Genomic DNA, 25481 nt, shown 5'->3' on the forward strand with positions numbered 1-25481 from the left:
TGATAAAGTTTAATAAAAATTATATCTATATCTATATCTATATATCTATATATCTATATATATACAAAATTACTACTATAAAATGCCTGACTGTTCACACAGCTTTACTTTGTTCTGATTGATGGGAATGATCCTCACTAAATTCCAGCTTTTCTTGATTCCTTTTTGGAATGGATGTACCCACATCAAAGCAAACGCCTAAGTTTTATACTTGGAAATAAAAATGATGCTGAGGTCTGTATTAAAGTGGAGTTTTCAAAGTTGCCAACTTTAAGATGTGTGGACTTCAACTCCCAGAATTCCCCAGCCAGTTCTTAAAACACATAAAAATGCATCATGACTACCATCTAGATGTTTTTAACCATATGTCATTCTATGAGGGAGATAAATAAATACTCTTGGCTTCTTGAAGCCATATTCTGACTGTTGCCAAGTTTGAAAAGCATCTTTAAAGCATCTCTCTCCCTCCCTCCCTCCCACATCCCAAGATGCCTTAATTGAATTTTTTCTGAGTTAATTAGTCACACTTCTCTTTTCCTTTAGACTGGAAATTGTGCCAATTTTTATAACTGCTTTCTTGATTTACTGTAGACAAAATGTGGGTTACAGAGACAGGTGGCCTAGTAGGGTAGTTAAAAATAGGACATGATTTTGTTGTTGTTGTTAGTTGCAAAGTCGTGTCCGACCCATCGCGACCCCATGGACAAAGTTCCTCCAGGCCTTCCTGTCCTCTACCATCCTCTGGAGTCCATTTAAGCTCACGCCTACTGCTTCAGTGACTCCATCCAGCCATCTCATTCTCTGCCGTCCCCTTCTTCTTTTGTCCTCAATCGTTCCCAGCATTAGGCTCTTCTCCAGTGAGTCCTTCCTTCTCATTAGGTGGCCAAAGTATTTGAGTTTCATCTTCAGGATCTGGCCTTCTAAAGAGCAGTCAGGGTTGATCTCCTCTAGGACTGGCCGGTTTGCTCGCCTTGCAATCCAAGGCAGTGATGGGTTTCAATTTTTTTTACTACCGGTTCTGTGGGCGTGGCTTGGTGGGCGTGGCTTGGTGGGCATGGCAGGGGAAGGATACTGTAAAATCTCAATTCCATCCCCAATCCAGGGGAAGGTTACTGCAAAATCCCCATTTCCTCCTGATCAGCTGGGATTTGGGAGGCAGAGAATAGAATGGGGATGGGGCCAGTCAGAACCAGTTCTCTGAACTATTCAAAATTTCCGCTACCGGTTCTCCAGAACTGGTCAGAACCAGCTGAAACGCACCTCTGGTCCAAGGAACTCACAGGAGTCTTCTCCAGCACATAGTTCAAAGGTCTCAATTCTTTGGCGCTTAGCCTTTCTTATGGTCCAACTTTCACAGCCATACATTGCAACTGGGAAAACCATAGCCTTGACTATACGCACTTTTGTTGGCAGGGTGATGTCTCTGCTTTTTAGTATGCTGTCTAGATTTGCCATAGCTTTCCTCCCCAGGAGCAAGCGTCGTTTAATTTCTTGGCTGCAGTCCCCATCTGCGGTGATCTTGGAGCCCAGGAAAATAAAATCTGTCACTACCTCCATTTCTTCCCCATCTATTTGCCAGGAATTGAGAGGGCCAGATGCCATGAACTTAGTTTTCTTAATATTGAGTTTCAAGCCAACTTTTGCACTCTCCTTCTTCCCCCGCATCAAGAGGCTCTTTAGTTCTTCATTTTTCACATGATTTAGGACATGATTTAAGAGCCTGAGTGGCGTAGGAGGCTAATGCCTCCTACTAAGGCAACATTTAACATCCAGCTGCCTGCAATTACTGCGAGTTCAATTCTCACCAGGCTCAAGGTCGACTCAGCCTTCCATCCTTTCTAAGGTGGGTAAAATGAGGTCCCGGTTTGTGGGGGCAATAAGCTGACTTCGTATAAAATATACAAAAGTATGAAGGCTATTGCTTAACACATTGTAAGCCGCCCTGAGTCTCCGGAGAAGGGCGGCATATAAAAATAAATAAATAAAAATAAATAATAAATAAATTTAGGAAATAGCATTTAAGCAGTATTGAGAGAAAGCAGTGAATTGCCCTTGGGTTTGTTCATTGGTGTGCAATGCTGTGCATGGCAATTCTTAGGGAAGAAGCCAGAATGAACAAGCATGGCGGTCTATGGGGACAAGAATGCCATCATAAGCATCAAGATGTCACTGTGCAAAATAGGTGCTGTTTGTCATTTGTGTCATGATATGACCGATGCTAATTGTATCATCTACAAGAAGATGTTTTGATACGTGTGATGTCATAGCTTCCAATGGATGCCATTGAAAATAGTTGGGTGAGAAAGAGGAAGGTAGACTTTTCTTTCCGATATCTGAGGAGGCAATCTATTGAGGGGATAACCTCAGCTCCTGGAAGGCCTCTATCTGCTTTCTGGTCACCCTGGCTTGGCTGAAATCTGATACATTAAGGAGATTTGATCTCTGTTACCTCTAAATGTGAAGGTTAATACCACTTTATAAGGCCTTGGTAAGGCCACACTTGGAATACTGCATTCAGTTTTGGTCTCCACGATGTAAAAAAGATGTGGAGACTCCAGAAAGAGTGCAAAGAAGAGCAACAAAGATGATTAGGGGACTCGAGGATAAAACATACAAAGACCTGTTGCAGGAACTGGATATGTCTAGTTTAATGAAAAGAAAGACTAGGGGAGACATGATAGCAGTGTTCCAATATCTCAGGGGTTGCCACAAAGAAGAGGGGGTCAACTTATGTTCCAAAGCACCTGAGGGCAGGACAAGAAGCAACGGGTGGAAACTAATCAATGAGAGAAGCAACCTAGAACTAAGGAGAAATTTCCTGACAGAACAATTAATCAGTGGAACAACTTGCCTCCAGAAGTTGTGAATGCTCCAACACTGGAAGTTTTTAAGATGATGTTGGATAACCATTTGTCTGAAGTGGTGTAGGGTTTCCTGCCTAAGCAGGGGGTTGGACTAGAAGACCTCCAAGGTCCCTTCCAACTCTATTATTCTATTCTAAAGAATAACCTTGGAATAACCAAAATCACGGGGGAGAGAGCGAGAGCTTACAGCTGGCTGCCCTTCCTCTTCATTGATTTCAGTTATGGATGAAGAAAGGAGTTCATTGTGAGTTTGTATCCTTCTCTTTCTGGCTTGGTGAAAAGTAATTTTTCTAAAAAAAATTTGCCCAGTGTGAGTTTTTTAAATTAATGTTGTCCTATCACAGGGGTGCGTAACTATGGTAACTTTACAATCTGTGGATTTTAGCTTCCAGAATCCTTGAGCCATGCATGGCTGGCTCAGGAATTCTGGGAGTTGAAGTCCACACAGGCCGTATAGGGATCATAGTTGCCCACCCCTGCTCTATAATAATGTCTTGTGCAATACTGGGTCATAATGGTTTTCTCTCTATAGTCCTAAAATGGTACAGCATTGGTATTTGAGAAGAGAGAGAACCTTTCTGGACAAGTTAGAGAACAGGGATTTTTAAAAAATCAAATTGGTGGCTCCTTTATATGGGACAGGACATCTTTTAGCCAGGAATTCCTGCATGCAAGCCTGATTGAACGTAAAGCTCATGGACAGCTAAGCTTCACATACAAAACATGTCTATCCAAACTGGGCTAATAAAGCAAAATGCTCTGTTGTTTAGATAGATTAGAATAGTGGAAAACGATAGAACGTCTCAACTTCTGCTTTGTTTTTCTCAGATTTGAATAGGCCATTTGCAGATCACACTTTCCTTCAGGCTAGTCCAATAACTTTTGAATGACCAAACCAGAAATTTTGGGGGTGGGTAGGTGGGAGTTAAAACTATTGGACTGGGGTGGAAACTAATCAAGGAGAGAAGCAACCTAGAACTAGGGAGAAATTTCCTAACAGTGGAAAAAACTATCAGTGGAATGGCTTGCCTTCAGAAGTTGTGGGTCCAGCACAGGAGGCTTTTAAGAAGAGACTGGATAGCCACTTGTCTGGCAGAGAGTAGGGGTATCAAACTCGATTTCATTGAGAGCTGCATCAGGGCTCTGTTTGACCTTGGGGGGGCTGGGGTGTGTGTGGCCAGGGTATGCATGGCCCGCTTGATGTCACTTGTGTCGGGGGCACAAATGCTCTGCCAGCGAAAACGGACTCTCAATCTCCATTTTCAGCTGCGACGGCCTCCTGCAACCCTCTGCCAGTAAAAATGGAGCCCGGGAAGACTGCACGCATCCTTCCCAAGCTCCGTTTTTGCTGGCAGAGGCATTGCGGGCCGGTCCTTCACTGTTTCCAGGGTAGCCCTGCGGACCAGACCTAAGCACCCCGCAGGATGGATCCCGAGTTTGACACCCCTGGCATAGAGCCTCTTGCTTGAGAAAGGGGTTGGACTAGAAGATCTCGAAGATCCCTTCCAACTCTGTTATTCTGTATGTAGGGTATATGACACATTTGAAGTTGTAGCCAGTTGCAACATTCATTCCCCCGTGCTCCCCAAAGTGTCTTTTCTCTTTTGAACGTTGAAGTACCACCCAGTCCCGGAAACATTATATATCCTCAACTTTCTAAGTTACCTCAGGCCTTCTAAAATGCATGATGGCGAACCTTTTTGACACCCTGTGCCCAAACCAGAACACGTGTGCAGATGTGTGCAGGTGCGCGCACTGGAGCACCGGAAACCCAAAGACTAGCTGGTTGGCATGCACATGCCTCTTTTTGGCCATTTTTTGGCTGTTTTTCAGGCCGTTTTCAGGTGGTTTTCTGGCCATGTTTCGGCCATTTTAACCCGAAGAACTGCCTGAAAATAGCCCGAAAAATGGCCTGAAAACAGCCCAAAAAACAGCCTAAAAACAATCCAGAAAATGGCCCAAGAACGGCCCAAAAACAACCTAAAAAAAGGCCCGGAAACAGTTCTGAAAATGGCCCAACAAATGGCCTGTTTTTTGGCCGTTTGGGGGGCCGTTTTCAAGCTGTTTTCAGACACTCCAGTGTCTGCAAAAACCAGCTGGCTGGCGCGCATGTGCGGGCCGGAAATGTGCGTGCCATAGGTTTGCCATCATGGGCATAGCTGATAGTTGAACTTTTGTATCTTTTATGCCCCAATTACAAGAGGGAAACAAGTCTAATATCTTGTCATCCTCTCCATCCCCAGACACCCCTACTAGGAAGTTATCACATTAATCACCTTTGACCATCTATATATTTCTGGAAGATATTCTTAGAGGAAAAATTATCCATAATACATAGGTTGGCAAAGATGATTACATTACTAGTTTATAGGACTCTCTCCTCTTTTTGTAAAAAATAACTATTTTGGTTTTTCTGATTGTTAATTAACCAACCAAAGCAAAAATAGTTTGAAGCATTTTTTTTTTATTATTGTTCATATACTTTTTGCTCATAAGGAACTGCCAACAACAAAATAAAAGTACATTCAGCCTGCTTGTAGCCGCATCTATCCTGCTTCCTTAGATTCACAGCCTGCGGCCTTAGGAAAGAAGGAAAGTGCTTGGGAGGGCGGCCCAGATGAAGGGCCTCGGGCGACTCAGTCAATTGACACAAATTATAGGCATAAACAGGAGCAAAGATAAATGCTGTTATATGCACTGTTTAACATCTATCATTTATAAGCATATCATCTTTCAATTAATAAATATATAAATATAAAAAAATTAAAGACATGGATTTTTGGCTTCATCACTCCTCTTTTCTCTGAAGGCATCTTTTCTGCAAAAAGAAATTAATGTCTCAAAATCCAGGACAAGTCTGCTAACATAATGATTAGACCCCTACATAAAGGAAGTGTTAATTGTATTGCTGTACTGATTTCTTATGCTTTCTCCCATTTACTTGGAATTAAGTTCAGACCAGAAACTTCTATTTTGCTAGATAGCTTCAAAAATGTGTCTCCTTCACCGACTGCTGTGAAGCCCCATTTCCCCACCCATTTCTTAATGGAGCTAATGTGCACATTCTCTTTGAATATCAACATTCACCAAGAATAAAACCACCATTTCAGAATCTGTTTTAGTGTCTGGTCAGATAGTTTTACTGCTCATTGCCGAGTGTGGATTTTTATATGCAGGATAGCGAAAGGCATTCACTACTCTGCATTGAGCCTGTATTCTGCTTAAGCCCCTGCACCACAAAATTTGGCTGTGACGCAATTCCTGTTCGCCAAAGTCAATCACTTCAGTTACTTCTTGTCCTGTTATCTCCTCTTTGAGGGGCTGCTCTCCAACTTCTTTCAGGAACCACATATATCTGGTAGGGATACAAATGATGAATTGTCCCCATATCAAAGACCCCAGGCCAAAAAAGATGGACCACATCCATTGCTCTACGGTAAGTGATGTGCAACTAAAGGGCTTCCCTCCAAACTGAACGATTATAACTTGTACAATCAAGGTTCCAAGAGTGACACCGCAAAAAATGCTATTTTTGAATATTCCTGAAAAAACATTCCGTTCTCCGTGAATCTTTCGGGCATTGATTTCATTAAAAATTTGCATCATTACAAATATGTTAAATATAAGAGTGTAATGTTGGGTGGGTGGGGACTGCAGTGTTGAGGCTCGCCCATTTTCAATATCAAATAATTGATCTCCTACAAACAGTAGTGAAAAGACCACCACAAGCTGATAAATGGCATGTAAGAAAATATTTTTCATCATTATACGGGAGATGAGTGGCTTATTTCTACCGTAAGGCTTCCGTTTCAGCAATGCTTCGGTTGGCTTTTCTGTGGCTAAAGCAAGGGAAGCAAAGGTATCCATAATGAGATTAACCCACAACATCTGAACTGCCTTCAGAGGGGAATTCTGGGTGATGCAAGCACCCGTAAAAGCAACTATCACAGCTACTACATTGACTGTAAGTTGAAACTGAAGAAATTTGGAAATGCTATCATACACGTTTCTACCCCACATCACTGCTTTGACAATACTCGAAAAATTGTCATCGGTAAGAATAATATCAGAAGCTTCCTTAGCTACATCTGTTCCAGCAATTCCCATGGCAAAGCCAACATCAGCCTTTTTTAATGCCGGCCCGTCATTAGTACCATCCCCAGTGACTGCTACCACTTGTCTTTGCTCTGTGATGTTGCTGTTGATGATCCCTTCCACCAAGTTATACTTATCGGCTGGGGAGGATCTTGCAAGCACGGCTAGGGTAGGCCAGATCCTGTCTATCAATTCTTGTTTGATCTCCCCATTCTGATTACGAATTAATCTATTAAACTCATTCCCCTCTAAACACAGAAAGGTCTCCCCGGGCCGCAGAATCCCACATTTGGCTGCGATTGCCCGTGCTGTGTTAATATTGTCCCCAGTGACCATACGGACAACGATGCCAGCGTTCTGACACTTCCTGATTGCGTCTGGAACTTCGGGTCTGACTGGATCTTCAATGCCCACAATTGCAATGCAGGTTAAATCCTTAATAATAGTGTCCTCGTCGTCCCATACTGGTTCGCTTGAATCAGGGCCACCTGGAAAATCTTTGAAAGCAATACAGATGGTTCGGAGTCCTTCAGAAGCCATCGGGGCAATCACATTTTTAATCACATTTTCCCTATCCTTTCTGGAAAAAGGTTCACGCTCTGCAGCAGAGTTCAATATTTTGGTGCATTTTTGAAGAAGTATTTCAGAAGCACCTTTGCTGAAGAGCTGATAACCACCACCAGCATTTTTCAAAACTGTGCTCATAGATTTCCTGTCAGAATTGAAGGTATACACTTTATACAATGTTTCTTCTGGGATTTTAGTCCTCATGGCCTCATAATTCAGACTTAATTCTATAAGCAAGCCCAGTAAAGCACATTCAGTTTTATTGCCAATATGACGGGGCAAGCCTCCTTCTACTTCAGGAGCCAGGATCTTGGATGTATAGGCACAGTTAACAGAAACACCCTTCAGCAGATAAGCCAACAAGGCTGGATGAATTAAAACAGGGGCAGGAACAATTTTATAATGTTTACCCCCAATAAAAATCTGAACCACTGTCATTCTATTCATTGTTAAGGTCCCGGTTTTATCTGAGCAAATGGCTGTTGCGTTGCCCATAGTTTCGCAGGCATCCAGATGCCGGACCAAATTATTATCTCTCATCATTTGCTTCACAGAATAGGCAAGGGAGATGGTTACTGCAAGTGGGAGGCCCTCAGGCACGGCTACAACCAAAATTGTCACGCCAATGATAAAGAATTTCACTATATATTGTACATACACAGGCGTACACTCAACAGCCCAAACACGCTTCTCTATCACAAATGTTCGAATGAAAAAAGAGGCTATAAGAACAGTGACGGTGATTATAGACATTGCCAGCCCAGCTTTGCCAATTTGCACGGCTAATCTGGTAAGTTTCCCCTGGAGGACAGATTTTTCTTTTTTGTGCCCAGTAGCTTTTGGGCTTTCCTCAGATGCCTGTGTTTCCTTGTCTTCAACTATTTTCTCTTCTTTCTTCTTAGGGGAACCATTCTTGTTGGCCTCATTTGGTTTCTCATGCTCTCCAACTCCAAGTAAAGTGAGGATAATGCCAGTTTGTGAGTTAATACCAACAGCTGTAACAACCATTTTTCCAGAGCCCTCCATTACGTGGGTACCTGACAGCAACATAGGATCCTGTCTTAAAGTTTTCTTGACTTGATCAGATTCCCCGGTGAGGGAGCTTTCATCTAGTTTCAAATCATAGCCTTGGAGAAGCAGGCCATCAGCTGGTAGAAGATCCCCGTATTTGATCTGCATGACATCCCCAACCACTAATTCAACTACTGGGATCTGTATTACATCCCCATTCCTGACAACAGTAACTTTTTGTTCCTTTTCAATGCGATGCTGCAGCCCCCTGAACTGTTTTTCCTTGCTCCAGTCATTGAAAGCCGTTACCAGCACCACACAAATAACCGATAGAAGAATAGCAGCTCCTTCAATCCATTCGGTGTTGCCTTCTTCTTCTTCTCCTTCAAATTCTTCCAAACGACATACTGCAAGATTTATCCCAGAAGGATGATAAAACGATAGTCCTAATGATATCAGGGCTGCAACTTCCAAGATACATAATGTCATATCCTGCAGTGCTTCCCATATCAGTTCAAGGAATGTTAGGGGCTTTTTCGGGGGTATAAAGTTCTGTCCAAACACAGATTTCCTAAGCTCTACTTCTGATGAAGATATTCCATTTGTAGGAGATGTTTTCAGACGATTACAGATTTCAAAGATGTCGCCGTATAATTCTCTTATTTTGTTCACTGCTTCTTTCTTTCGAAATTGCATCAGATTTTTCAGCTCCGAGGTGGTGATATAGAAGTCAACTGACGTATTGTGGGCTGGAGTCACCATCACTGTGCCTTCCTGAAATTTACAAGGATAACCCAGAGAAAGTTAATAGCATTTATAAATTGAAGCTTAGAAACACATTCCTTGCATTTATGTAAAAGCACTACCAGTATTTATAGAGGAAAGTACTTAAAAAAAAATAATCAGAGCAACAGGATAATTTTTTCTCAACTATTGAAGTAATTCTTACTGGTACAATTGTTAACGAACAGTGTGGAAAAGCATATATATTTGTACTTGAGACTCAAAAACCATGGCATGTTGTAAAATTGTGCTTGGGTATTTCTCATTCTTTTTTAGAATAGAATAGAATATAATTCTTTATTGGCCAAGCGTGATTGGACACACAAGGAATTTGTCTTCGGTGCATATGCTCTCAGTGTACATAAAAAGACAAGAATTATAAGGTACAACACTTAATGATAGCCATAGGGTACAAATAAGCAATCAGGAAACAATATCAATATAAATTGTAAGCAGCAAAGTTACACTCATGCAGCCATAAGTGGAGGAGATGGGTGATAGGAATCATGAGAAGACTAATAGTAATAGTAATACAGCCTTAGTGAATAGTTTGACTGTTTGAGGGAATTATTTGTTTAGCAGAGTGATGGCATTTGGGAAAAAACTGTTCTTGTGTCTTCTTGGTTTGCAGTGCTTTATAGCATCGTTCTGAGGGTAGGAGTTGAAACAATTTATGTCCAGGATGCGAGGGGTTTGTAAATATTTTAATTTGGAAAAAAAAATTGGGCTGGGCCCTGTAGAAGAGGGAGGGAGGAGACCCTTTATCCACATTCTATTTATACTAGGAAAGTGCAATAAAATTAATTAACTATAATAGATAGACAATTTTGGCATTCAGAGGCCACAAATTTCGAAGAGATATAGGAGGCTATCTGGTGGTATTATGATATCACCGAATAGGTGGAGTTCTACTCAAAAGCTGTATATTTAAAATTATATTAAGCAGAATGGACATGTTACTTTCTATACTTTCCCCCTCAAGATATCTTTTTTCTGCCTGCAGTTTCTCTTGGCTGTGAATATCTAGCTAGGATGTTTGATTTTGTGTAGTTCAACTAGAAATCATTCCAACTTCATTTGGTGTGACTTGTAATGTGACACAATTCTACTAATGAATGTTCAGTAGGATTTAGGTAAAGGTAAAGGTTCCTCTTGCACATATGTGCTAGTCGTTCCCGATTCTAGAGGGCAGTGCTCATCTGCATTTCAAAGCCAAAGAGCCAGTGCTGTCCGAAGGCGTCTCCGTGGTCATGTGGTCGGCATGACTAAATGCCAAAGGCGCATGGAACGTTGTTACCTTCCCACCAAAGGTGGTCCCTATTTTTCTACTTGCATTTTTTATGTGCTTTCGAACTGCTAGGTTGGCAGAAGCTGGGACAAGTAACGGGAGCTCACCCCGTTATGTGGCACTAGGGATTCGAACCGCTGAACTGCTGATCTTTCGATCGACAAGCTCAGTGTCTTAACCACTGAACCACCGCATCCCTTTACACCTGTGTTATTAAGTGTACAACTGCACTATTGCAAGATCACTTCCTATGTGTACAAAGATAAACAGAAAACTGTCTTACATATAAACCTACAACCCAGATGTGCTTTTAGCAATCAGACCAATAAGATCAAACATAGGACCAATGTTTTGAATTTCTCCTCAACTGCATAAGGATCACTCCATTTTTCAAATGTACAAGAATGCACATTTGAAAAGAGAAGAAATATACTGCTCAAAAAAATAAAGGGAACACAAGCAGAAGACATCTGAGATCTGAATGAATGAAATAGCCTTATTAAGTACTTTGTTCTTTACGTACAGTAGTTTATACACTGCTCAAACAACTAAAGGGAACACAAAACTACTGTATGTAATAAACAAAGTAGTTAATAAGGCTATTTCATTCATTCAGATCTCGGATGTCTTCTGCTTGTGTTCCCTTTATTTTTTTGAGCAGTGTAGTTTATACTGATATTTTTCTTATTGTTATTTTAAAATAACTATTTTAAATGAACAACATTGGACTTCCTAAAGTGGTATATTTCACATAAATTGTATTATTGTTAGGGACAATCTAGTTATTAGTCCGCTGTCACCATGAATTCATATACATCTCAATAGGAATCTGATTGGAATACTTGTTACAACTATACTTCAGGGCGTGCCTCAGGTATAAATGAGAATAGTTCTCGTGCATCTTTCTTCTGCAAACTAAGCATCAAACCAGAATGCAAACAAGTTTCATAATGATAAGGAATGCCAGGTAATCTGATCCCTATACAACAGGAAGATGAAATTTGACCAGAGCATGAGTGTCAAACTCTCCGTATCACCGTGCTGTCACGTGCCGTTTCGTGATGTTTTTCCCATTCGCGGAGCTGGGGTGGGCGTGGCCTGCATGTGACACACCCGACCTGCAGGCCGCCAGTTTGACACTCCTGGACTAGAGCATTCACTCACTGGAGAGAATTTCCTTTTTCAAGTAGAAATTTACCCTCTTAATATTCCTTCTGATGAAAGCAGGGTTGCTCTCAAGCTTTTCATTAATTGAAAATATAGGGTATTTTGGCTCAGGAAGTGACATGATAAAAAGATTTGCCGTTCTCCCACACAAAGACCTGATCCAGCCTGACAGAGCCACTCAAAAAAGTAAAGATGGCAGTTGCTATACATGTTACAAAGAGATAGAGCTTCGATCATAGAGTTATTGCTGCCATCTTGACTTTCTTGATCTCCAAGGAAAGCTTTACTGCCATTTCACCGATGAAAGACAGGAAACACTGGGATATATTATTACTGATTTTGTGAGTTCCACTTGTTTGGGCCGAGATTATTGGCGAGAGAGGCACTAAGAGTACACAAGCCCTACTGCAACTTTCTTTCCAGACTTCTCTAGTTTTCTCCAGCAATATGAATGATGATGAAACTTTCTCAGCTCTCTTTTCAGAAGATGCACCTTTTTCCCCCCCAAAAGAGGGTGAAAATCTGGGTGCGTCTTATACTCCGAATGTAGCCCTGCCCAGCTTCTCAAACTGAGGTTTCAGAGGCTGGAAAAAGCATCAGAAACAGAGCTTCAGAAAAGAAGCCCCCAAACAGAGCTTCAGAGGCTTTTTTTCCCCTGAAGCTCTGTTTTGGCGGCTTTCAGAGGCAGAAAAAAAGCAAAAAAAAAAAAGCAAGACTCAGAGCTCACAACCAAGGAACCTGTTGCTAAAATTCAGTTCTGGGAACAGCTGATTGGGGGTATTCCAGTGTTAAATTTATATTTACTGACAAAGAAAAATATTGTCAGTAAATATAAATTTAACACAAAATAGTTTGTTATGAAAGCGACTGCCTGAGGGATCCTGGATTTGAAATGTCCCTTAAGCTTTTCATAATTATGGAATTGTTATAATGGAATTGATATACAATGGTACTTTAGTATTCAACTACTTTGAACCTCATCAAATTTGATGTTCAATGCATTTTGATGTGAAATTTTGTCCGGTACTCATTGTTTGTTTGGTACTCAACGCACAAGCCAGAACTTGTTGGTGTTGGTTGCCTTGTGACTCACTATATTATTCCTGATGGGAAAAAACTATTTGGTACTCATCATTTTGGGTACTCATTGCGCCTCCCAGAACCAATTAACAATGAGTGCTGAGGTACTACTGTATGTCTGTTGCATACACTTATTTCAGCTGATTACATTATATGTGGCATGAGTGGATTTTAACCTCTTGATGATGACTCTCAAGTTCCTGTGAACACACAGAGGAGGAAAATTGGGTTTCATCGTATGGAAGATATTAACCTCACTCAGGTTAGTTCCCACACACATGGTTGATTGCATACAGAAAGGGGGCCTGTTCAAGTTGTACAAACATTCAACCTCCTGCATACTTGCATATTAGCTAAGCATTAGAATTATAGCCAGAGGAAGTCACAATACATTTCATTACTGGTCTCAGAGCTACTATTCTTCACTAAAGGAACTTTGAAGTGTGGCTCCATAATAGACTTAGATTAGGAAGTACCAAGAAACCTGAAGACTATTGAGATGTTAATTAACTGCATCCCAATAACACATGCTCCATGGTTTAGTGAATAAACCCCAGTTGGCTGGGTTTACACCATGTGAAACCAGTTTACAATCACAACCTCCTAAATACTAAGCAACAAATAACCACCTTCTGACTAGCATACGCCATGGATGGTGTCATAACTTCGTTTTATGAAAATCACCATAGCCGCCCTGAGTTTCCAGAGAAAGGCGGCATATAAATTGAACTAATTAAATCAAATTAAAATCATGCACTATATTTTTATAAACACAACTGGAAGAAAAAAAAATATGGCAATGTTTTAATTATAGGTAATTCCATCATTGGCCTACCTGAACAAGGAGCTTCAGGCAGTAGAGGGCACTTTCATCTCAAAGATGTAGCATTTTCAAGGGAAAGCAGAAAGAAAACCTCTTGAAGGGTAAAGCAGGAAAATCAGAATAGTAGCAAAGGAAAAATAGGAGAGAAATTAATTTCTACAAATTAAATTAATTTCAGATCAATTAGCATACCTTTGTAGTAATATGGACCAAACCATTAATTCTCTCAAAGGGGGGGGGACTTAAAATGGTGATAGGAATCATATAAACTATCCCTGTCTATTCAGAAAAACCAGATACTTTTTTTTGTGGAGTTCTATAATAGGAGCAATTGCTTCTGTTCTTCATTCCATAATGCCAGCCAGCTGGCTGGAGAATTCTGGGAGTTGAAGTCCACAAGTCTTAAAGCTGTCAAGTTTGAAGACCTCTGCCCTAATGGCTGTTCTATCAGATAGTAGTACCATTAAGAATCAGATAGTAGTACCATTAAGTATCATTAATCAGATCCAGTTGTTTTATTTTGATGATTAGGATTAATTTCTCTTTCCCGTTTATTACCTGTAAGTATATCTGTCTCACAAATGTTGAGTTTGCACAACTTACTGAGACCAATTAGTTACATGGGCTAGCTTGCATAATTTGCAAGGCTAAACTATAGTTAGTTTATGAATCAGACTATTGTAGGCCTACAGTCCAGAGAGAGTCACCAGATGTTGCCTTCTCCAAAATTCATCTCTAAAATGCAGAACCTGTTTGTCCTCTAAGGTTGCCAAATTACATTTCCTAGCAGTTAGAAATTGCTCAGCATGTGAAAACCATCCTTATTTGGTTAAAAGTATAGCAAAGTGATAGAATTTGATTATTGTAAAAAGGCAACAAATATTTATGTTCTGTTACTGAATTTTTACTGCTGAGGGAGAAATGTATGGATTTAAAAAAAATTGGCTATCCTACATCTCAAAACGTTTACATGAAAAACCAATCTCAAGTTATATACCATTAGTTACCAAAACATTTTCATTTGTATTCACATTTTAAACAACATTTCCTACATTTTTTTCTATAGAAAAGTGACTCAATTTCTGCTAATGCAAACCTACATATCTTAACAACCATGAGCGTTAAGAAAATAATACACACATTTAGTATTATCTTTAAAATTCAAGGAGCTGAGATACCACAGCCAAAGAATCCCTCTAATGTCTGTCTAATTATGGTCTGCAGTAAAGGGGAAAAAATAGCCAGTGATCCTTGGTTAATCCTTAAAAAAAGCAAGTGTTTAAACTAGAAAGCAAGAAAGGGTGTGTTTGCACACTTACGTGGCTTTATAGGAATATGACCTGTAGGAATTAAGAACTGAAATGTTTTGACCTGGAAATAATCATTCTCACTTATATACACCTGAGTGGCATGTGACTGTTAGAGATTCAGAGGCCTCTTTTTAAAAAAGAGCAATCTACTTTAAAGTGAAAAAAAAAACATTGTTACTATTACCTGGAATTTTAGGCTTCGTTATTAGCTTTTAAATAAAGATGATACTAATATTTTAGCATGTTATCCATGTCTCCTTCTGAAGGTCAGGAGATCATGTTTTCCTTTTAGTTCTAAACCATTTCTTTTTCTTTTGTTTTTTTTTATGTGCAAAAACAGTAACTAAACAATAGAGAATATAATCTGGAAGTCCTTGAACACACTTGCAAATATATTAAGAAAAATGCAGACTTGACTGGGAAAGGTGACACCACACATAAATTTGCCACTTGTGGAATGTTATATATATAGGATCAATATTTTCTATTGTTTAATTCTCACATCTAATTGATATTGTGTATCATTTGATTTGTTACCTTTGGATGCATCACATATATCAAATGTATGTATTCTTTTGTTTATGTACCCTGTATAAAGATTTGACCTCCCCTTAATAAATGTTTTTTGCTTTGCCTGAATTATGTGGCGATTCATATTTTTGGGCAGATAAAACATTGAAGGGTAAAAGTGTTTTCTCACTCACATTCAGGGAACAAGACAGTTCCTTCAGTTGCTCACAAGTTGCACGCGCACACTTTTTGGCTGGAAGGTTTCAGTGTTTTTAACAGCTAGTTATCAGGTACAAATTTAGCATATAAAGTGTTTTTCTTAATTTCATCTTCATATCAATAACATTCTGACAAAGATATGTTCACACTGTCAGATAAAGGATGGGATATTTAGGTCGGTGTTCCTTTTAAGCCACAATCCTCCCAATTCTTGCAATCCTTTTCTTGTCAAACTCTTGGCATTTTGAAAAGGGGACGCCAGATATTGAAATAAATTTAGCTAGAGGCTGGAAATGAAGAAATGTTAAATATGTTAAACAGTCTTGGTTGGAAAGGAAAAATAGGCCCTGTAAAACAGAGGCAGAAGGTGATGGAGGGCATTTAACGTTTTCACAGTACAGAAATTAATTCCACATGTATGAATAATAAAAACCATTGGGGGTTAGTCTGCGTTGCAAAAACATTTTGGCTTAATGGAGTGAAAATAGTACACTTTAACGTGAATTGTACAGTTCTAACCTGCATTTTGGCTTCAGTCCTGTTCATGTTCCTTGATCCCAAGCTAATCCTGTTCCAACTGTCCCAGCATTGCTTTGGCCTAGCTCCAAAGTCCAGAAAGATATTTTTTACACATTGGCCAGTAACTGTTCAAAGTGGCAGTTACAACAGGAAGAGACGTTGAATTGGAATGCTACCAGCAGCCAATGAGACCATCGCGAGTAGTCACATTCTCATGAACTTTGACTCTTGATGGCATCCACATCTGTGCAACCAAACAGGATAGCCCCCTTCCAGTGGTGGGATTCAAATAATTTAACAACTGGTTCTCTGCCCTAATGACCGGCTGGGTGGGTGTGGCCATGGTGGGCGTGGCCAGGGGATGTGACAGGCAGCACTCGGCCTCCTGCACCCCCCCGGGAGCAAAAACCGCCACGGGGGTGTGTGTGACATGACACGGGACACACCACCACCTCTGCGCCCAGTGATGGGATTCAAGTAATTTAACACCCGGTTCTCTGTCCTAATGATTTCTTCCAACAAGCAGTTTGCCAAACTGCTCAGAAAGTTAACAACCGGTTCTCCCGAAGTGATGTGAGTTGGCTGAATCCCACCACTGCCCCCTTCTCTGATAAATGTACACAGAGTCCTACTACAGCCTGGATTTTAAAGGTACCACTGTTCTTTCCTTATTGGGTAGATTGAAATAAACTAAAAATTGGTCACCTTATCAAAAGAAAAGGTCTATTTATGTCAAAGCTGTCAAACTTGCAGCCTGCAGGCCAGATGTGTCACGTGCTGGCCATGCCCACGCCCAGTTTGGCGAAGGGGAAAAAGGTCCCGGTATATCATGTGACGACACCGTGACGACGCAAGTTTGACACCCCTGATCTATGTGGTAATTAAGGGTGAACACCGCCAATAATTAACCAATGTTACTGTAGCATAGGAAATAGATCTGATATTTGAAGCAGAGGTGGGTTCTACTTACCTTTACTAACAGTTCGCAACGGGAGTGTACACTCTTCTGTGCATGTGCAGAAGCTTCTGAGCATGCACAGATTGCAAAATATGACATCAGGGCGAGTGGGTGGAACCTCCCGCTACTTTTACTACTGGTTCGCAAGAACCGGAGAGAACCGGGAGCAACCCACCACTGATTTGAAGGTCCTAATCTGTTCAATAACATTTCCATTAAATTACCATCCATATTTATGTCTTGACAAGAACATAAATTTTGCTTTTGGGTGGTTCATGACCAGGTCACTATCTATATAATAAATACTCGACTTATGACAGTTCATTTAGTGACCACTCGAAGTTACCAATGAACATAGAACATACAATAATAGAGTTGGAAGGGACCTTGGAGGTCTTCTGTTTGAGAACTGTTTTTATGTGATTAAAACTGAGCCATCCTTTTTTACTGCATCATATTTCTTGATTAATGTTTTGTGTTTCACTTTTTTGGCCAAGATATTGTTGGAAGAAACATCCTTCTGGGTTCTGCTCCAAGTGGGGAAACAGACACTGGAAATATGGAGACTGTTTGGAAAGATGGTTTAATAGTGGACAGGATCACATGGCTTGAATTTCTGAACAGAAAAGGGAGGAATACAGCGAGTCCATGGGTTTTTATGCTCTTTCTGGCTTTGCATTTCTTGGGGCCCCGAAAGAGTATCCTGATTGGTTGTCAGACTCCCAGGGGGTGGGGGTCTTAGCTAGCCTTGCTGGCTGATGGTCACATGTGCTTCCCAGGTCACATGTGGTGAGTTCTGCTTGTCAGATGTAAATGCCTTATTCCCTAATGTGTAAATAATGTATATATGGGATATCAGGGGTTAACTTATTCTTTGACTCTTAATGTATTCATAATTCACCACTCCCACTCTTGGCTCCACCCTTTGTATATATAAGGAGCCACCTTCACCATTTTCTTTGCTTCTATCTGTGAATATTCAGTGAATATAGAATGCCTATTATAATTAAAGAGAAATATATTTAAACCTCTAACTATTATTATTATTATTGAGTCTGATCCTGAAAATATTGCAACAAGCTGGTAGCAGAGGATGGTTAATTGACTCAATAAATACCTAAAAATGTCTAAGAAAGATAGGCCCAACACCAGGGCCTACAGCAAAGAAATAGAAACTGAACAAGAAATAATCAACGAATCCACAAACGCGATTTCGAGAGAATCCGAAGAATACACCACTGAAGAAGAAGAATTAATAAATGAAAATGATGACCAGGAGGAAATCGAAATAGAAAATAACGAACTCAGGTCAGAGATATTGAAGTTATTAAAAAGCCAGAAGAATGATGAAAGCCTCATCGCGAACCTCCAAGAAATGCTGAAGAACAGCGGAGCAGCGAGAGAGAAAAACATCGCTAAAGAGAAACCCAAAGACCAAAAAACTGTGAGTGATATGACTACAGAGAAAGTCGTTATGAAAAAGAAAAAATGTGATCCCGCGCGAAATTTTGAATGGCAGCCATCTTGGTTTCAACAAGCCTCCAAAGTGAACGAAGCAGAGCCAATCAAAATGCTCAGTTCAAAATTTCTGGCGCGAAAAACGTTATCAGACAACGAAAGTGAAAAGGAGGATTCAAACTCTTCGGAAGAGCCAGAATCAGAAAGTGAAGACGACTTAACGAAATCCCAAGTAAAGTCAGCAATGAAGACACTTTTTGCTGCATTTGGGCCAAAATTAAAAATTTCCAAAGCGTCAACGAAGAAGCAAGCGAACAAGCCGATACTTCAAGATCTGCACGCTCCCATCCTGACTTCGAGAGCGACGACGCCCGAGCCCAGAGAGCCATGTCGATTCCGCCCCACACCGCAGACCGAAGCAAGTGCCAACGCACCCAAAAGAAAGAGAAGAGCAGTCGCCGCCATCAGAACTCCTAAGACCGAGCCAGAGACCGACTCGTCTGAAGAGGAGCGGAGCGAGCGAGCTACAATGGAGAGAACCTTCCACGACGACGCCAAAGAAGAAATGAACAACGCGCATGTGCGAAACTACGTAGACGGTCCGGAAAGACTTGAACTGGCCAGAGAACCGCGCAGACTCGTTGCGAGCATCCCCATGCCGTTTTGCAATTTCCTACACTTGCGAGACCACGGACTACCTCAGGTTGTAAGTAATGGACAAAATAATGTGGGAAACTTACCCAGTGACTTCCCAAAACTTAGGGTTGATGGCATTAATTTGCAAGAATGGTATCAACAACTCCAGGTTGTCTTTATGAAAGAAAATTTACTATTTTTTATCACTAGTCCCCCAAGAAGACCTTGGACTTTAAAAATAGATTGTTTACACCATAAAGCATTTTTCTTAATAATATCTAGCGTATCTCCTGCAATGTATCATAGCATCAAACCAAATCTAACTGTTTCAGAAATAATTCAATGCATGTTTAATTTGTTTCACAGCGATAGTGTAGCTACCACCACAAGAATGTCTAAGGACTTCTTTTCTTCCAGAGTAAAACCAGGGGTTTCCATAAGTGAGCATTTAATATCTTTAAACAAAATAAGAGCTGAGCTGCATTTGAGGGGGGAAGTGATTTCAGATCAAACAATGAAAAGTGTTATTATCAATTCACTTGATTCATCATGGGATAGTTTTATGTCACACTTAGACACCATCAATCTAGGATATTTATCCATAGAAAGTCTATCTAACAAATTGATAGCAGAAGACAATTCAAGAAAAAATCGTTATAGCAATCACACAGAACACAAATCTTTTAGGAAGGTAGCTTCCCAAGAAAAATATAATGAAACTTTTAAATGCCACAATTGTGGGTCCAGGGAACACAATAGAAGAGATTGTCCCAAAATTTCAAAGGAAAGACATAGGTCAGAATATAGGAATAAATACAATTATAGACAGTCTTCCACAGATAGACATAAATATAGAAGCCCACCAAATTACAGAGAAAGTAGAGGGGGCAGAGAAAATTCAAAAGAGAGAAAATCTGGTTCACTGAATGGACTAAATAAACAAGACAGCACTAAAACGCAACAAAATGAGAACAATAATTGGCTTATTGATTCTGGGGCAACTAATCACACCACTAATAACAAAAATATATTATCTTCATTTACAGAAGATAAGTTTGTAATAAAGGTAGCTAATCAAGAAAAGGTTCAAGTATTAGGCAGAGGGAATGTGACCTTACCTGGTCTAGGAAAAATAGAGGGGGTATTGTTAATACCAGAAATACCTCATAACATACTAAGTGCCATAAAACTAAGCAGAGATTCTGACATCAATATAGTTTTCTCAAAGGGAAAAGCAACTTTAGAGAAGAATAAAACAAATGTAGGCACTGTGATGATTAAAGGAGGCCTACCCTATCTGATAACAAAAGAAAGATGGTTACATAACATTGATTCAAATATGGAAGATTGTATTGAGGCAGATGATGAAAATATTAGTAACAGTGACAATGATGAATGTAAAATATCTCATGATCACACAGATACACACAATGAGAAGAAACCAAAAATAGGTAAACCAATTCATGATGAGTGTGCTCACATCTTACATAGGAAGTTAGGACATGCAAGTTTTCCTGTAGTACAAAAAATGACTGAACACGCAGAAGGTGTCAAAATAAAAAATTGTGAAAATTATTTGGAATGCTCAGTATGTAAATCTACTAAACTAAAAACTAGTCCCAGGCCAAAAAAATCCACCAGATCAACTAACAAAATTTTTGACTTAGTACACATGGACTTAGTTGGCCCATTAACTCCATCAATCACTTATAGAAAACGTTACTTCCTAACAATAGTAGACGATTACAGTCGCTATGGTTTTGTTTACACATTAAAACACAAGGATGAAACCTTTCAAAAATTTAAGGAATTTTACAAACGCATAGAAACACAACATAATATCAGAATAAAACAAATTATGACAGATAGGGGATGTGAATTCATGTCTAAAGAATTCTCCCAATGGTTAAAGGATAGAGGAATGCTGCATTACACGTCTAGTCCATTTTCTGCGTTCCAGAACGGGATTGCAGAGAGAAAGAATTCCACATTACAAACCATGATTAGGTGCACATTAGAGGATGCTGGTTTAGGCAAACAATTTTGGTCAGAAGCCTTACATTATTCAAATTACACTCAAAATAGAACCTGGTCCAGTATTGTGAATAAGACACCGTATGAGGTGATGTATAATAGGAAACCAAAATTAGCACACATGCACATATTTGGGGTCACTGCAGACGTACACATACCTAAACAGTTGAGAAGAAAGGGAGAAAACGTATCCAGAAGACTAAGATTTATGGGATATGAAACTGGCACCAAAGGGTACAGATTCATTGATAATAATAACAAATTTATAGTTTCCAGAACAGCTGTGTTCCATGAACAGGCCAATTGGTCTAAATTACATCTTAATGAAATATTTCCAAATAAATGCAAAGATACAAAATCTCGTGAGGAAGGGACAATAGAAAATCAAAATATCAACAAAAATAAAAACAAAACCAAAACATGGACAAATAGTCAACACAAAATAAAGACAGACACATTAACAAAAAAGGAAGCAAGATATTTGCATGACAACCATAGCAAACCTGAAAGAGCTATTAGGAACAACAGAAATCAAATACCAAATAAATACAGAGATTACATAATGCATATGGATGGTGAACAAATAACACCTAATACATATGAGGAAGTATTAAAACTCCCTCGTGAAGAAAAAGAAAAATGGGAACTAGCTATGAAAAAAGAGATGGAAAGTTTGCAAGGATTAAATGTATTCACACCTGCGATTGCACCTAAAGATAAAACAATTATTGGTACCAGGTGGATTTATAAAATTAAGAACCTAGAAGGAGGCAATACTCTATACAAAGCTAGATTGGTTGCACAAGGTTATGCACAAAAATATCCGGAGGACTATACTGACACGTACTCCCCCACAGTAAGAACAGAGTGTGTTAAAACAGCTCTAGTAGTAGCATCTGCACTCAATCTTGATGTATTTCAATATGACATACAGACTGCGTATCTACACGCAAAACTAGATAAGGAAATATATGTAAGAGCACCCCACAGTCAATACACTAATAAAAATGAAATTTGGCTATTGAACAAGAGTTTATACGGATTAAAGCAATCTGGCAAAAGGTGGTACGATTGCTTGGTAAAAGTACTTAAGACCATGGATTTCAACGCTACCGCTGCTGATAACTGTTTCTTTGTCAAAAAGAGTGATGATTACATTGAATTTGTATTGATTTATGTAGATGATATTTTATATATAGGAAAACACAAAGAGAGAAGAGAAATCTTTGTAAACAAGCTAAATGAACATTTCTCGTTGAAATCTCTAGGTAAAGTAAACAAATACCTTGGTGTACAAATTAACAAAACTAGAAGGGGATTCAAACTTACTCAGAAAGATAAGATTATTGAACTTCTAAACAAATGCAATTTAAACAATGCCAAACCCTGTGACACTCCTATGCAAACTGATTTCCTTAGAAATACTGATGAATCTTCCCCTGAATTCAAGGATAATACATTTTATAGATCAGTCATAGGTTCACTTCTTTATATATCTAATTGGACTAGGCCAGATATTGCATTACCACTCAATTTATTATCAAGGCACGTTAGCAAACCAACAATGTATCACTGGGAAGCTGTCAAAAGAATTTTAAGATATCTGAAAAGTACATTAGATTTTTGTCTAGTATTAGAACCTAGTGATAATAAAGAACCAAAACTTACATGTTACGCAGATGCGGATTGGGCTGGAGATATATCATGCAGAAAAAGTACTTCTGGTTATATTTTTCTATTAAATGACTGTCCAGTTTACTGGTACACTGGTAAACAAGAACTGGTAGCCACTTCAACCACAGAAGCGGAATATGTTTGTTTATCCAAAGCTGCAAATAACCTTGTATGGTTTAATGATTTAATTTCAGATGTTTGGAAAAAACCTGCTTTGCCTTTTGTTATGCATGAAGACAATAAAGCAGCCATTGAAATATCTAGATCCGATGCCATTGGACAAAGATCCAGGCATATAGATATAAAATTTAAGCATGTGAGACAATTGTCCCAAGATGGATTTATCAAAGCAGTGCATTGTGATACCTCTGAACAATTAGCTGACATATTGACGAAGCCTTTACCTTCTAAACAGCACAAATATTTAACTTCTAAATTGTATGTCTTATATTGTCCTGAATCTGAATGTAATTGGTGTTGTATAGCGAACCGGCATTTAGAGGGGGATTTGTCAGATGTAAATGCCTTATTCCCTAATGTGTAAATAATGTATATATGGGATATCAGGGGTTAACTTATTCTTTGACTCTTAATGTATTCATAATTCACCACTCCCACTCTTGGCTCCACCCTTTGTATATATAAGGAGCCACCTTCACCATTTTCTTTGCTTCTATCTGTGAATATTCAGTGAATATAGAATGCCTATTATAATTAAAGAGAAATATATTTAAACCTCTAACTATTATTATTATTATTGAGTCTGATCCTGAAAATATTGCAACACTGCTGCTATTGTGTAGAGGGCTAATTCTATCATTGTTGGATCTTTGGCAATTCCTACTATGGCTCTGCCTGAAGGCGGTAGATCTTTGTTATGTAGAATAGACTGGCCCAGGCCTTAATGGCCCATTGACAAAGGGTGGGGGCAGGAAGATGGGAGCTGCTTCAAAACATGCTTATCCATTTCTCATCCAGGGAAATATAATATTGTGCCTTTTTTAATATTTCCTAAAAAATATTTCATTCCTCTAGGAAAGGGGTGGGTGCTAACTTCCTACAATAAATAGAAGAATGTGTTATTTGGGGTATTGGTACATGATAAATGCCCTTATACTTCAGTTGTTGCATATATTCCAGTTTTTTGGAACATCCGGCTAAATATGTTAACAATTTATAAGGAAGTGAAATGACTCAAATGTTAAAAACATAGAGCAAATGAAGAAAAGAGAATGGAAGGAAGTGGAATATCTTTCCCAAATTAAGGAGATTAAGGGACAGCACGACTGTAGTTTTCAAATCGGTGTAGCTGGTAAAACGGAGGACAATTTTCCTCAGAAGCCGGTTTTAGAAAAGAAGGAATAACGTCACACTGCATTTTCTACAGATTTTATTTTCCTACTTGTCTACAGAGAGTCTCAGTCATCCAGATCATGGTTGTCCCAAAGGTGCTTTTTCAAAAGGCAACTGGACTTTCCTTGTTTTCCTTGAAGACGTTTTGCTTGATGAGAAGTGAAACATCTTCAAGCAAAACAAGGAAAGTCCAGTTATATTTTCTTACCCTCCAGGCAAAACCCATAATTCAGTGTGTTCATGTTGCTGAAAATGGATTATGGATGCGTATGCTTTAAAGGCACAGGAAAAAAAAGCTAAGATTCAAAGAACTTTTTTTTAAAAAAATGTTAATGGAGTACTTTTTGATGAACCTTGTAGGGGGACGTCAAAAGAAAGAGCATATGGGGCTCTCCTCAAGGGGAGCCTCTATATGGGGCTCCCTTTGAGGAGCACCCGGAGGCTCCAACTGGTGCAGAATGCGGCTGCGCGGGGGATTATGGGAGCGAGGGGGCGCTCCCATGTGACACCTCTCCTGGGTGAGCTGCATTGGTTTCCAGTGGTCTTCCGGGTGCGCTTCAAGGTGTTGGTTACCACCTTTAAAGCGCTCCATGGCATAGGACCTGGGTATTTGCGGGACTGCCTTCTGCCGCCGATAGCCTCCCACCGACCAGTACGCTCCCACAGAGAGGGACTCCTCAGGGTGCCGTCAGCCAGGCAATGTCGGCTGGCGACCCCCAGGGGGAGGGCCTTCTCTGTGGCAGCTCCTGCCCTCTGGAACGATTTGCCCCCGGAGATATGAAGTATATCGGATCTCCGGGTCTTTCGCCGTGCCCTGAAAACTTTTCTTTTCCATCAAGCAGGGCTGGCGTGAACCCTCCCCCCCTTTTTTAGTTTTTTAGCTTTTAATTTGTCAATGGGTTTTAATTTGAATTGTTTTAAATTGGGCCAAAGTATGTAATTCTTTTAATAATTTTAAATTTTGTATTGGTATGTGTTTTAGTTCTGGCTGTGCACTGCCCTGAGTCCACTAGGAGAAGGGCGGTATACAAATTGAATAAAATAAATAAATAAAATAAATAAATATTTTAAGAAACTTTTCTTAAAAGGTCAGAGATCAAGTTTACACTGAGCCTGTAGCTCTAATTGAACA

At 39.7% G+C, this 25481-nt stretch overlaps 1 protein-coding gene and 1 pseudogene across 2 annotated transcripts in view; one reads left to right on the forward strand and one right to left on the reverse strand.

The window, feature by feature from the left end:
* Positions 1-5308: 5308 nt before the first annotated feature.
* LOC117678014 (plasma membrane calcium-transporting ATPase 1 pseudogene) lies at positions 5309-16383 on the reverse strand (annotated as a pseudogene). The gene is made up of 3 exons (XR_015728366.1): positions 16237-16383; positions 13691-13771; positions 5309-9311 (listed from the first exon to the last, which is right to left on the reverse strand). The product of XR_015728366.1 is annotated as a plasma membrane calcium-transporting ATPase 1 pseudogene (transcript).
* Positions 16384-16459: 76 nt separating this feature from the next.
* The window catches only part of CTNNA3 (catenin alpha 3), a 957874-nt gene continuing 948852 nt past the window's right edge, over positions 16460-25481 (forward strand). The window contains exon 1 of the mRNA XM_034438682.3: positions 16460-16887. Coding sequence (XP_034294573.2) covers positions 16851-16887 — 37 coding nt within the window. The 5' untranslated portion in view covers positions 16460-16850. The remainder of the gene's footprint in view (positions 16888-25481) is intronic.

Source organism: Pantherophis guttatus, chromosome 6, assembly GCF_059756535.1.
Source record: "Pantherophis guttatus breed Tessera chromosome 6, ASM5975653v1, whole genome shotgun sequence".
In the NCBI taxonomy this organism is placed as follows: Eukaryota; Metazoa; Chordata; class Lepidosauria; order Squamata; family Colubridae; genus Pantherophis; species Pantherophis guttatus.